Below are 15091 nucleotides of genomic sequence, written 5' to 3' on the forward strand. Positions count from 1 at the left end.
GCAACCGCCTTGATTTTCCTGTGCACACACTTTTGAAAATTCCTCACCATTTATTGGCTGCTGCTAACACCATTTACAGGAATTGAGTGCTTGAAATAATAGCCAGGTCAAATATTTTTTTCTTGACTTACAGCAATTGTAACTGTAAATGTTCCAGAACCACCACCAGATTAGATATATCAATAGACTGCTCCTATGCAATATTGTGCTCGACTCTTTGCAAACCCACTTTGCTGGACCCTTAATAAATCATCAATAGATTGCCAGTGAATAGGTTCCTCTGTGTGTTTCATGACTAAAATACAATGACTGAATTCTGACTGAAGAAATATTTATGTCTAAGGGCAGCTCTTTGAAGAGGATGTAATAGTTAACTTATTGACTATTAAAAAAGAGGAAGTCTTACCTCTTGTTTCACCATAATATCTGCAGCTTCATTTTTCATTATAGTTACTGACACTAACTTATGGTATGGTGTACAGAACATACATTCCCTGTTACTTCTCTGCCATGAGACCAGATTGGCCATGAATAAACTTGTCTGGTTGAATGTGAACGACTAAGAAAATTAAGCAAATCAAGCAAAGAAACAAACAGGAAAAGAGAAGGTACACAAAAGGATGATATTGTGAGGTGATTATTATTCCTGTACTTCAGTATATGTTTGAATTTTTAGCCTGAATTGAAATTATGCTATTTAGTCATGGCTCTGAAGTATCTTGACCATTATTGGTAGAATTATGATGATCCAAAGCTCAACTGCCATCTTGTGCGCTCCTAGAAAAATGGGTTTCTGAAGGATTCCTTAGATGCCAAAAAGTTTATTATTCCTCCCAAAGTGGTTCTCCTCTGAACTTTTTCAGAAACAGAGACCCTAGGGTTTTAGGCTGCTAGATGGACTTTTTTTTAAGTGAAGGAGCAAAGGAAGGAGACATTTAACATTAATAGAGAAAGTATTGACCGATATGCGTGTTGATGAGTGATTGGGTGACCACAGTGGCAAATGTCATGGGTGGTACCTAAAATATATTACTTTTTCAGTAGAAGTGGGTGAGGCATGGTTCAAACATCTGTTCTCAGCCGGAGACTGATGAACAGCAGGCTACAGAATTATTGACATTCTTTCTGGAGATAGTAGGAAAACAAAAAGGAAAAGAGAAATCCTGAAAACCTCGTAACAAGCTATGCATGAATCAGTAGCATTGAGTGTTCAAAAGTATTTTTTTAATTTCTTTTTCCTTTCTCCATTTTCTCTCTTTTTAATCTATCTTGAACAAAGACGGTTTTATCAGTGACTTCCATTCAGCACTCAACTACAATACATATGATTAGCAAGTAAAAGAACACATACACACTTGGCCAACAATAAAAAAAAGTACAGAATAGCACTCTACTGTACAACTTGCCAAATTAGTTGGGCTTCACTCTTGAGCTGTTTTAACCACTGAGAGCTAAAAATAACTGCGATGTGAACTGGTTACAGATAAACTCAGCAAAAAAAAAAAGAAACGTCCCTTTTTCAGGAGACTGTATTTTAAAGATAATTTTATAAAGTTATCTTTAACTTTTCTTTATTGGAAAAGGTTTAAACAATGTTTTTCATACTTGTTCAATGAACCATAAACAATTATTGTACATGCACCTGTGGAACAGTCCTTAAGAAATTAACAGTTTACAGGTGGTAGACAATTAAGGTCACAGTTACAATAACTTAGGACACTAAAGAGACCTTTCTACTGATTCTCAAAAACACTAGGAGAAAGATGCCTAGGGTTCCTGCTCACCTGCGTGAACATGCCATAGGCCTGCTGCAGGGAGGCGTGAGGACTGCAGACGTGGTCAGAGGAATAAACGGCAATGTCTGTAATGTAAGACGTCTAAGACAGTGCTGCAGGGAGACAGGAAGGACAGCTGATCGTCCTTGCAGTGGAAAATTACGTGTAACCATGTGTCTCCCCCAGACGTGATTGAGAACGTGCAAATGGCTTGGTGGAAGAGTGGAGTAATATCTCACAGCAAGAACTGACCAATCTGGTGCAGTCCAAGAGGATGAGATGCACTGTAGTATTAAAGCAGCTGGAGGCCACAACATAATGACTGTTACTTTTGATAAAAAGTAACCCCCCTTGTTCAGGGACTTATCATTTCTGTTCATCAAATGTCTGTGAAACTTGTTCAGTTTATATCTCAGTTGTTGAATCTTTTTATGTTAATACAAATATTTACACATGTTAAGAAATCTGCTGGAAATAAAAGCAGTTGAATGTGAGAGGACGTTTCTTTTTTTTGCTGAGTATATTATATTCAATCTAGCATCCCTTTGTATAGCCTCCTAAAAGCTGTTCTTGTACCAGAAAAAAAGTAATATTTTCTTTGCTTGATATCTAGGTTAGTCTCAGACAGTTTGTTGGGTTTAAGTGTTCTGCTGGAAAATGTCTACCCAAATCCAGTGAGGTCCTGGCTGCCAAGGATACTTATTATTTGAAAAGATAAGTTCTACAACTACATCCAAATCCAAGCACATTGAAACATCACTGATAAACAAACAAACAAAAAAATCTAAATCAATGACTGGAGTTTGAACTGTAAAAGCTGACAAGATTTTAAGAGCTATTTAAAGAATTTTGAACAGGGTGGTGCCTTTAATGCTGCACTTCTCAAGATTAATAAAAGACTCACTGCAAGTGGTTCCACTTACAAAGGCATGACTGGAATTTTATTGCTGATTGTGGAAAGGGGAAACAAAAGAAGGCTAAGACCATAACAATATTAGAGCAGGAGTTAGATCCGCTTTGTGTCAGGACCTGTAGAAGCAGTCTCAGATACACACAGAGACCCCCTCCGGGCATTTCAACTGTTCCTGGATCAGGCCCAGCTCTTGTCAGCAAGGGGGCTGTATCTCACTGTGATCAGCAACCCGTCAACTCCAGGAAATCCCCCCTCCCCCCTCCTTGCTTCCCTCCTTCACACCCCCTCCGCCCTCTGTGCATGTCTGGCTAAAGCTGAATGTATCCTCATTCCTGGTAATCTACTTCTTTCTTCTCTCCTTTCAGCTTCCAAATCTCCCTTTTCAGCCTGGGTTGAGGTGAGGTGAGTTACATTCTAAGGTAAAGTGAGCAGAAGCAATCTGCTAATAAAGTCCAGACTGTAGTCCTGAAAACTGTTTTCACAGACACAGTTCGCTCCCACTCGCTATTGTCTTTGGATTCATGACATGCTGCTAGGCTGCTGAAGGCCTCTATCATGTTTCAGTGAGGAGTGATTGAGTCGAGAAACATGAAATGCGGATAAAGAATAGTTTCTGAAATATAACTTCAAACCAGTATCTCTCAAGGTTCAATAGAATTTAGTACTACATTTTTAATAGAACCACATGAATGGCTGTCAGTGGAAAGTGACATTATCTCATAAATCATGAACACTAAGGCATGAGGATAAAGTACCACAATTGCTCAGAGACAGAATATTTTGGCATGTGACTCAGTAAACATATTATCAATTATCAGGTTTCAGTATAGCTGAGGTTTAAACATGGTTTTGGCTCACCGGTTTTGAAGCAGTAAAGGAAAACTGGAATTGAATGCTTTCAGTTGTGTGCTATGCTGCAGGACTGGTTAGGTTTCTGTGGTAACAGGCTTTTTTTTTGGGGGGGGGGGGGGGGGGCTTCCCTGTAATTGCGCCTTGGTCCTGGATTCCACAGCTAGCACAAAGCACTGATTATTTCTCTGCAGTGGAGTGAAGGGGGAAAGGAGAAGGCGGCAGTGCTCTAGCAAATGCCATAGCTTTCTTGTAAAGGCCGGTTCTCTTTTGGTCAATGTTCTGTCATTCAGATGCTTTACTCATGTGGCTTTATTTTGGGTACTTTTGCAATGGTACATCAAGCAAAGTACATGGCTATTAGGTTCTGAAGTAATAAAATATTTTACACTGACATGGAAGTGAAAAGAATAAGAATTTCATACAGTGACAGAAGTTATAGGAACAATTAACTATGTTACTTTTCTGGACAATTTACTTAAAGTTTTCTTTGGAGTTTTAAGCCTTTCAGTCATTTATAGTAGAAATACGCAATTACATTCTACTTGTATATTTACTCATCAGTTTACTTTTCGTTTTGTGTCAATGTATTGCGCACACAACTGGAGAAAAAAAGCTGGGTAAGCGTATCTAAAACCACTAGTTAAGAATATGTTCGATGATCCAGATCAAGCTGTAGATATTTGCTGAACCCAGTTACCCTGTATCTATTTACCAACTTGGATGTGTTGAGCAATCAGTGCAGTAGTTTGAGTACATTACTCTTGATTGAAGGATGATGGTTAAGAACCACAGCACAGAATAGCAACTATTCTGTTTTACCCCAGAATAAATACATGCAAACCAAAACTTTTCAGTAATTCACTTTAAACCCCAACCTCTCATGCTGTGGTACATGTATAAGCACAAGATGCAATTTTCTCTCCAGTGACTTTTATGCAGAATTTCTTTACTTCGTAGCCTGCGTTTCCACTCAAAGATCTTATATAACTATTTCCAGAAATCTTGGGCCACTGGCTCATGCAACCACTTCCAAAAGTCTTCTGGAAGTTGTCTGAGGGTAGCCTCAAAACTGAAGATTTATGATTCTATCAAAGAACCAAGACATTCAAAGGATTTATTTATAACATACAATTTATTCATAAAAAGAACCGTATGACAGAGGAACAGCTTAAATGACAAAATGACAATAAATACAGTGGGAGTGGAATGTATAAGAACAATTTAAAAGGATTATGGCACAAATAAAACTTTGATAAAAGCAGGAAATGAAAAGAACTCTTGGTTATCCAGTCTAATGAAGCAACTCTCTTAAATGCACTAAAGCCTCGGCAATTTAAAATATATGAAAATCATCTTCCAGTGATGTCAAAACACAAATTAAATGATTTAAAGGCTTTTACTCTAAATTTCTGCCCATTATTTGACACAGCTTAGGATCATCCTCAGTCCTTTTATGTTACAATAGAGCAGAGATTGGCTGGTGATGCTTAATTGCGAATTCAGACTGATTCACTCAGAGATGTGTGAAAAGTCAATTAATAAACTTATTAATGAAATCGCAGGGAATAAAAAAGTGGATCTCCGCTGAGCAAATTCTGCATAGTGAAAATGTGGAATATTTTCTTCACAGTTCTCCATTCTTCATTAAAAAAAAAGCAGTTAAAAGTAACATTCTGAATCATAACATAGCAGGTTTTAGGTATCTTTCTGTTTATATTTAAATATGACCATAGTAAAACATGGCCAGCTTAAAAACAGGTCATCTAGAGTAGGGGCAAGGATCACAAGCCAATAACACTCTCTCATCCCTTAATACAAAACAAAGACTACTGATGATAGCAAAAGACTTGCTCTGTTGAGAATATATTGCATTAATACTGTTTCGAGTAATGATGCACCTCTCCCTAGTAGTCGATACCCTGGTCATTGTAGTGGCCACTGTATTCATCATGATAATTGCCCTGGTACTCCTCCTCTTGGTATTCCACATGATAGTCACTGTCGCTGATCTCTGAGCCGTTCGTGCCTGTGCCTTGACTGCCATTGGCATGGATGATGGGCTCTGTGGCCGGGGCACAGTATTTGGGGTCGTAGACCTGCCTGCCAAGCCCGTACACGCTCATGCCTTTCTGAGATGCCACCTTGTTGGTGCCCATCTGCAGGGAGATGGTGGAGTTATCCAGAGGTTGCACAGCGACCTTCTGATCAAAAATGTCTCTTCTGGTGCCTGGGGCAGACATGCCAGCCTAGGGAGATGATAATACATGGGGAGAAACACATTTAAACAAGACAAACGGTACAAAGCATCACAAAACCAAATCAAACACACAATCATGTGATCAACCATCACGATCAACCATCCATCCATATATATTTTGTAATGTAATTTCATTAAGCTTTTTGATTTCATTCATCTATAGCACAGTGCCACTGTGTAAGAAGTACAGTATTACTCATTACACACTTTTACCACAACTGTAAAACTGTCAGCTTGTTTAGTGGGTGTACCTGGCTAGCTCCTTTGTTAGTGCCCATCTGCAGGCTGATGGTTGTCTGGTCATAAGGCTTGTCTGTTTGGGTCTTTGGGTCATAAAGGTGTCTCCGCGTGCCATAAGCAGTCATGCCGGCCTGGCTTGCACATTTGTTAGTCCCCATCTAAAAACATCAGCTGTGTATTAATTTGCCCAGTTCTATAATATATAGCAAAATAGCATCATTCTGATCACTCAATCAGATATTAAAAGCAGCCGAAGAAGAAGCCTGTCTAACCTGAAGTCCGATAACACACTGGCCAGCCTTCATCTTATCGTCATCAAAATGCCTTTCCTGCTTATCTGCGTATTTCACTCCAATGTCAACCTTTGTATCAAGGCCTTTGGTTTTCGCCTGCAAATAATTAATAAAATTAGTTTTAAAATTACACATTTAACATGCATGTTGCACAAATTGGGCATAAACACAACACAAGCTGATTCATAAGAAATAAGCTTCACTGTGTTCCCAGTACATGACAGAGGATCAAAATATACCATGCTTGCAAGGGCGAGCAGTGTGGTCTGGACTTGAGTCATGTTTCCATTTTCAAAGAGGTCATTGGCTTCAAAGATGTCATTGGGCTTCAAGCCATAGGTTAGGATGGCTTTGATGAAATTCCCAAGGTTCTCCAGCTACAGGAAACAAAAAGATGAAGCGATAAAGAAAGATGTTTTACACTAACCCCATTAGGACACAATAACAGATAAAAATCATGAGTTTCATGATTACCACAGCACAAGGTGGCTATGGAGACTACTGTTGTGTAAGGGGTTATTCCTTATATTATATCTCTGCTTTCCAGGACACAGACTGAATAAGTTTGCACAACAAAAGGAGTTCGGTTGGATGGAAAACAGCAGCAGCAATAAGTCTACCTTGTGCCAGTTCAACTGTGAGTGGTTGATTTTCTTTATAGAACCTGGCTGCAGCTTGTTTATTAACCTAAAATGACACAGGGACAAAGATTAATCTTACTAAAGCACATTACACATTCATAGAAACAAAATGATAAACTAAAGGCCTTAAAAAGAATATTGTAAACAAAAGTCCATGAAGATATTTAACTCTAAAGATAGTTAGTTTTATTCAATCTGTCATGCACACTGAGTCAGCACTCTCGAACACAGTAAAGTAATGGCAGATCACACAGGGCTGACAAGGAGATAGCCACCATGTCAGCTCCCTGGAGGAGCGGTATGACAGAGTGCAGAGAGAACTAATCTCTCACACACACACACACACTCTGCAGTATATGAACTTACTCGCATAGAATTACACCATCCTTCAGGCCCTTCTGAAAGTTGTCTCCGATGGGCATGCCAGTCACCTCTTCGATCCAGAAACGGAGCTCCTCTTCCTTCTGCATGTCATATTTCTGTGCAATCTAAATGTGAAAATGGGGCAAAAAGCAAATGCATGTTATATAGACTACTTTCTTTTACTACTACTACTACTACTACTACTACTACTACTACAACATGCTACAAAGTATGAGTGGTACTGCATTCTGTTTTAATTTGTAAACGAAATGCTTTGACTCTCCAAAGGGGATTTATCATGCTTACTTTCCAGCCTCAGTGTGTTCAAGCCTGTCAAGTTACATCCACTGATCTGGACCAGATATAATCAGTTACTCAGGGTTACAGATGCCTTCAAGAAACATCTTTCAAGATGTACTGAAATATTTTCTGTAGTGAATTTCTGAGGTTCCTGCCATAAGCTCAATTCAAGAAAAAGAATGCTGCCTTGCTTGCATTCTGTTATGTTTTTGTTTCTGTGTAAGCTTTCAGTCATATGATTCATTACAGACACATGGTTACCCAGCACACCATGTAATCAGTGAATCAGAGCATGCATACTTTTGGCTCACTGGCTCTTTTTCTACACTCACTAAATGGCATGTATGACACGGCATGGTACGGCAACTGCCACAGACAACAATACTAATTGTGAGCCAAGAGATCATCACAAACATATGATGGAAGGTCAAGACTCTAGCACCATTAAATCACCCTATTACTGTTAAATAAATAAAATGCTAGACTAATTTCAACCGCAGTTTGCATATTGAATCCCACTTAACATTATTATAGAGTCAGCACAAGACTAAACCCATGACATGATATTTATCTGGTGGGCTTTTGAAAGGACAGCATACAAGATCAGACCTCCAACAGTGATGAAGCTGTTCTGTCTTTCACGTTGCTGGAGGTCGCAGCATTAAAGACTGAGCCAGTCTCCAGCAAATAAACCATTAAAAAAAAAAGAGAGAGAGACAATATCACTCCCCACAGGCAAAACAAGATAAACAGGGGCCTTCACTACATATAAAGCAATCCACCTGGCCTTCAGCATGCCTTCTGCTGTCACTAGTCTCAAACTGGTGTGTCTACACACAGACGGACCAAGCATGGTTGTATTCCTAGGAGTGTGTTGATAAAACAACAAAAGTACCAAACATACACAATTTAATACAGGCTGCAAAATTTAAATGGAGTCAGTGTGTAAGGAATCAAAACTGAAATACCCCTAGTACTGAATAATTTAAAACTGCCACACATAATCTCAAGACTATTTAGTTCTTAAGAGAGTATAAAGAGACCGATGAGAGAAACATCTGGCCTTCAATTCCCTTAGTTTAATTTCCATTGCTGGTCCTAACCATAACTTATTCAAGCCAAATGTAGATATTAGCATGTTGCCACTATCATCTATGCTTGGCTGACATTGAGCCAGGACACAGAGGCTAAGACAGTAATACCAAGTAAAAGTCAAAATAAGCATCCAAAAGAATGCTCAAATGTGCCTAAATCATGTGGGTAACTATATAAATGCACAAAGGCCCTCAGGACTTTGTAATGCTAATTTCCCCTCTCTTCAGCAGAGTGAAGTTCAATTTTGACTGGAGTGCAGTGAACTATTGGCCTCTTTCAAAAGCCTCTCAGCTGGAATGAGAGAGCAGCCACCAGGAAGAATGCACCGTAGGCCACGGTCACCTCCTCTGTCCAATTTCAGGACAGGAAAGAGGGCCTTCCTGATGTAATGACACATAATGGCTTCATAAAGTCTCAAAGTTATCATAAAATATATCAAAGTATCATTAAGATACTCAAAAGATCAGTTTGCTTTTTAAATAAAAAGTTAACAGGATTTAAACTTGGGTACCATCCACTTACAGGCTAATTAATTTAGAAAATCTATGGCACATGTAAAGATTGGAGGGCAAGTTTTTTCTTCCATTACTTTCGCCCCAAGAGTTGTCCACCAAGAACACTGGCAACAGTCAAAAAAGAAGCAAGAAAGCAAGACTTGAATCTTGGCCCAGCTTTTCTATTTACACTTATAAATACTTCCCAATGACAAAGCAAAATTGTATGGACAAACAGCATGCAGGTGTATAGAGTCTCATCAGCCAGTATTATCAATTGCTTAAATAAGTCCTTCAAAATAAAATAAAATAAAATAAAATAATTTTTTTTTTAAATGCACAAGCAATGTACTGAGAACATCCCTACAGTTATTAGATCCTTTTCACAGAAATTTTGAAGTAAAATGCATTTCCTATATACTACACCAGTAGTAAAATACACTTCATAAAAACTTTATAGCAGCAGATCTAGGGAATATAAAACAGTGGTTGAACCAGAAAGTCTTGAGCAGGTAAATTAGAGGATAAAAGCGGCATTACAAAACCAAAGCTCTTAAGATCATTTTGTAACAGGTCGACAAAAACCCTCTGCTAAAGATATGGAAGACAAAAACAGCACAACAATGGCCTCAGGAAATGGACTTTCCTGTCCTACCCCAAATGGCAATACAGGGTTAACAGCTGCAGCCTTTTACACAGCCTGAACCAATCCAGGAAAATTTTGCTGGTCAGCATACTGCAGGGAATGCAGCAATTCAGACCGCATGGCCTCCCGATCCACATGAGCAGTGAGTGGTTACGTTAAACCTCTCTCTGGAATGTAGCATTGTGGAGGAATGGCCCAAGAGCCACGAACTTAACCTGGATTTGGTTACACCAAAACCACACCCAGGTTTTTCTTCAACTCAATCACCCCTATTCAAGTCCAGCATCTTCATGCTTTCCACAATGATGAGCACAGAGCCATTCAGCTCTTCCCTGGAATTTCTCCAGTAAGCCCAGTTCCTCAGTCTCATGAGAAACACAGGGGACAGTCTAAAAGTGAGCCGGTTTGGCATGCCATATTAATATACTACAGTGAGACTGTTTCCCAGGCGAGAGTAAAACAGTGTTTCAAACCTCCTCCAAACTAGTTACACAAACAATGCCCCTGGAAAAGTAATGAAAATGTAAGTGACAATTGAACATTTGTGTAATTAAATATACTATACAAGGATGCAACCACTAAACTTTTCATTTCAGAATGATACTACTATCAAAGCTTTGATACACATTACTGACCTGAAATTAACATCCTCTTAGTAACTAATCCAACATATGTTGGCAAGTTATGACAGACATTAAAGTATCACGTGTCCCGTGTTTACATGCAAGACATGTCACTGAACAGAATGTGTTTACAGAAAAAGATACGGCTGTGGACCGGACTGTAAAATATGTAAACTCTAATTTCACATGGATCCAGTGCTTCTGACTGGTACCAGTCAAATACTGATACTCAGGACATACTACTACGGGGGGGGGGGGGGGGGGGGGGGGGGGGTGGGGGGGGGGGAATAAAAAAAATAAAATAAATACACAACCCTGAGAAATGATTAGATAGACTAATGAAATGCACTTCCATTCTCTGACCCCCCCCGATACATTTCAGACAATGGCAATGTCCGAATGGGTCTACATATTGTCCCATTGACATATCTGCCTTAAACCAATCTTTAATCAAATGATCCAGAGCCAATACATAACCACTGTATAAAAATGACATCAATAAGAAACAAGGATGACAGTTTAGGCAAAATATTAAATCTCTCCTGCTAAAATTAATCAAGCCAGCTATATGTTGGTTGTGTAAACCGATGAATGGTCCATGGTGTATCAGCAATAAGCCTGCACTTAGATGAAACTTATATTATTGTGTAAGCAGGGAGGGTTGATGGTTATCCTGAAAACATCCTTTTGCATTTACGCATCTCAACTCAACCTTGAAACAGGAATAATTACGGTTTAAAAAAGGGGTCAAGTGACTTCTAGCAGTTATATTTGTACTAGATTTGAACAGCTAAAAGATTTAGTAAAAATAAATAACAATAAAAAGAAGTGTTGGATATTGTATGATCATCTGCTTGATTCACAAAAAAAAAGAGCATGCAAATAGCAACACGCTCAGTTTTCTAAGAAAGCAGGATGGTGAAGTAGAGAAACAGGACCAGCAAGTCTCTGACCCATGACAAACAACCTGAAACTAAATTCTACTGAAAAGGGCTTTATCTTAGGGCTACTGAAACCCTTCCCTTAAATATAAATAACAAGATGCCATCTAATAAAGTGAATCACAACACTGTGTAACACTAACATTAGCAATTTGTATGTGCCACTGTTACAATTTGTTTAATAATCAAGACAAAACACACAACAAAAATAAAATGCGTCTCAAAGTCCTCGATTTCTGCAGATGACGTATAATGAAAATACAAAACGTACTTCAAAATATTAAAGACTAAAATAATAAAATCAATTAAAATTATAACTGTTGATTACAGCTTTGAGGATTTGTAAAACAATGAAAATAATGTGTTTTCTTTCGACTTTTTGCTACCATGAAATAAAAAATGAAAGAAAGAAATGTGCAGTGAACCAACTCTTATAATTGTGCAGAAATTGGACCATGTGGTTCAAACAAACCCTGGAAGTCTACCAGTGGAGCAACAGCTTAAAAAGTTTACAGGTCCGTACAGAAACTTTCCAGAACATACACAATAAAGCCAAATATCTTAAGCTTTGCAGTCATTCCCTTCATTGTAAATGTATTTAAGCAGTAAATCTAGGTGTTCACACTTGTTTCGTTATTGAAGACATTCAAACAGTGGCAGAAAAGTCCTACTACTACTGTTGAACAAATAATAATAATAATAATAATAATAATAATAATAATAATAATAATAATAATGAGTAATCCTAGTATATTCTAGAATACATTTCAGAAATGTGTAGAATACCTGTGCTTCAAAACACCAATTATTTTCATCATTTTTCTACCAGAACAATGACTACTCAGGAAAATGTTCACAATGTTTAAAAAGCCTTACAAAGCTAGCGGAACAATACATTTAAAAGACTTCTATAGAATATAACCTAGAACCCATTTGCTCGCAATGCCCTTGGGTAAACGGTGACGTCATCCACGAAAGAACGTGTGAGGCATTTCCGCTGTCTCATTCAACATCCTGCCTGCTCAGACACTTGGATATGGTCCCACCTTGTTTGGTGTGAAATCATGCATCCTAATGAAAACTTCATTTACACGGCAATATTTAATTTAACTCTTAAACTTTAAAATGATTCATCTCTCGGTCCCAGAACACTGAATCCATATGATCACCCAGATGATGGAACATGTGTGATGAAGAAAGGGAATAATGAATGTGAATGCGAGTTGGATTTCTAATGTGCATGTCCAGCTATTATTAACGTCTGTGGAGAGTGAAGAGGCGCAGGCTCCGCCCACTGAGGCGGACAATAGGATATACAAAGGACTTGGCTTTGCTTCTCATTCCATTCATCCACACTAAAAGTGGCACACATTTTAAGGAATGAGCTGGAATGAAATTAAAGGCGCTTAGAAATGCACATAAATGATACTTAAAATTTTATATTATATTATATTATATAATATAATATAATATAATATAATATAATATATATAAATATATATATATATATATATATATATATATATATATATATATATATATATATATATATAGACCAATATGTTGAGAAAAGCTAATCTATCGTCTCCAAAAGTCTGTCTGGCTGCAGTAAATCAACAAAAACGGTTTATGTAACGAGCTGAATGTTTCTAGAAAACTCAAAAGCTGCTAATGTTTAACTGTGAGAATCCACTTTCAAACTTTAGTACGTTTTAATAACTTTTTTTTTTTTTTAAAGTTCTGAGCTGTAAAGAGCGACCAGTGGACAAATCAGACTTTAAAGAAAGGGATTAAGGGTACTTATTTTATCATTGATTATTTTTTAATCCTGTTTAAGGTTTTGACCCGAAGGAGAAAAAACAAACAACAGGATATTAGTAAAGTTTTACATAGCTACACTAGGTTGTTCCTAGTAAAAGTCGGATGCTCACCTGAAGGTCTCCTGCAGTGTAACAGTCATTACCCGACACTTATTGGCTATCCTTTTCCCTTAATATCCTAACCGACGAGAGGGAAAGTCGAGTTAGATTTAGGCCTACCTTGCTTTTAACTTCTGCAGATAATCCGTAGGCTGGTCCCTTGTTGAACTGAGTCATGTTTCTCTGCTTTAAAATGTCTTTGTGTCACTGAAATCTGGCACACCAAAAAAGTAGCGAGCGCGTGTTTCACTTGATTTCAGATCACAGAAGATGTAATTCAGAGATCCGCTGCCGCAAAAGCCAAAGTCGTAAACTCCGCCCAAGTCTGGCCTCTTTTCGGGACGACAGCAGCGTTACTGAGCTCACTTGGAAAATTCTCGCTCCGGTAGCTGAGGTTGTTTTTATTTGGGGGAGGAAGATGTCGCAAGGCGACTGACGGTTTTTCTTTCAGCCAATCATAGGTGTTTGATTTACATACGTAACCCCGCCCACCCTCACAGCTGTGCTGCTGGCAGCATCTCCAGACCACTGATCTTAACTACTTTTCTATACTTTGTGCTAAGTGATATAAAATGTTTCTCGTAAAGAACCTCAAACAGGATTCAACCATTAAGCTCCCCCCCATTTAATAATTGTAGACCTGTATGTTATAGTATTCTATAATTAAAAAACAAATAATAAAATCAACTATACCACAAATCCATCCATCCATTTTCTATGCCGCTTATCCTACAGGTACGTGGGGAATCTGGAGTCTATTCTAAGGAGCATGGGGCACAAGGTGGGGTACACCCTGGACAAGGTGCCAAACCATCACAGGGCACACTCACATACACATTCTCACGCCCATTCATACACTACAGACATACCAATCAGCCTACCATACATGTATTTGGACCTGGGGGGGAACCCCGCAGTACGGGGAGAACACGCAAACTCCGCACACACAGGGAATAGAACCCGCAACCATGGAGGTGTGAGGCGAACGGCCAACCACTAAATCACCGTTTGCCCACTATATTACAAACATATTTATATATTGATAAAGGCTGTTTATCAAGCAGTCAATTTAACACCATCAGAAACCCATAGTATGTTTAGCACGATAGCCTGCTGACTCATATACATACTTCAGAATTATTGGCACCCTTTGAAAGAACTGGCAAAAACAATTGTAAAAGCATTATACATATAACGATTCAGAATTTCCACAAAACAGTTGGAGAAACTATTTACTTTTCCTTTAACCACAAAATTACATTCAAAATAACATTTGTAAGAATAGCATCCTCCCACACACATTTGTTATACTTAAAATAACTGAATAAAAAATGGTCATATTTGGGAAAAAAAATACTTTTTTAAAATAGCTGTGTCCAGGACCTCGGTTGTTGTATTTGAACAAATATGAAGTTGTATGTTTATAAAATTCCTTTATTAAAAATAAATACAAAGGGCCTGTGAGCATTGCTAGGGAGGAAAAGAATAACCAAAGCAGACTGGAACTGTCAAGTTTCAAAATAAACTATTAGCTGTTAGCCTATTGTTTGGGTGAAAATTAGGAACTGCTTACCAAGATTAAAAAACTGTTACCCACTGTAAAATATGACACTGTAACTGATTTGCAAATGTGTTCTAATGGCTCTTGTGAAGAGTGAGGACTAAATTCCACTAAATACCAGGCTATTTTATTTTATGCAGGGTATTTTTTTTTAAAACCGTGTTGCTTCTACTAAGTA

At 38.2% G+C, this 15091-nt stretch overlaps 1 protein-coding gene across 1 annotated transcript; it reads right to left on the bottom strand.

Moving 5' to 3' along the window:
• Window positions 1–4653: 4653 nt before the first annotated feature.
• On the bottom strand, window positions 4654–13732 carry cnn3a (calponin 3, acidic a). The gene is made up of 7 exons (XM_017475574.3): window positions 13473–13732; window positions 7338–7459; window positions 6951–7017; window positions 6570–6707; window positions 6310–6426; window positions 6049–6195; window positions 4654–5786 (listed from the first exon to the last, which is right to left on the bottom strand). Exons 1-7 carry the CDS (start codon window positions 13527–13529, stop codon window positions 5445–5447), a joined length of 990 nt encoding a protein of 329 aa, XP_017331063.1. The 5' UTR covers window positions 13530–13732; the 3' UTR covers window positions 4654–5444.
• Window positions 13733–15091: the final 1359 nt, after the last annotated feature.

Source organism: Ictalurus punctatus, chromosome 1 (genome assembly GCF_001660625.3).
Source record: "Ictalurus punctatus breed USDA103 chromosome 1, Coco_2.0, whole genome shotgun sequence".
NCBI lineage: Eukaryota > Metazoa > Chordata > Actinopteri > Siluriformes > Ictaluridae > Ictalurus > Ictalurus punctatus.

Excerpts from the sequence above, each read along its gene's own strand:
- cnn3a (XM_017475574.3), bottom strand. The coding sequence starts at position 13,529 with ATGACTCAGTTCAACAAGGGACCAGCCTACGGATTATCTGCAGAAGTT. Across the intron at positions 6,708-6,950 it reads CACAGTTGAACTGGCACAAG|CTGGAGAACCTTGGGAATTT; the intron begins GTAGACTTATTG and ends TGTTTCCTGTAG. Across the intron at positions 5,787-6,048 it reads CTAACAAAGGAGCTAGCCAG|GCTGGCATGTCTGCCCCAGG; the intron begins GTACACCCACTA and ends TCATCTCCCTAG.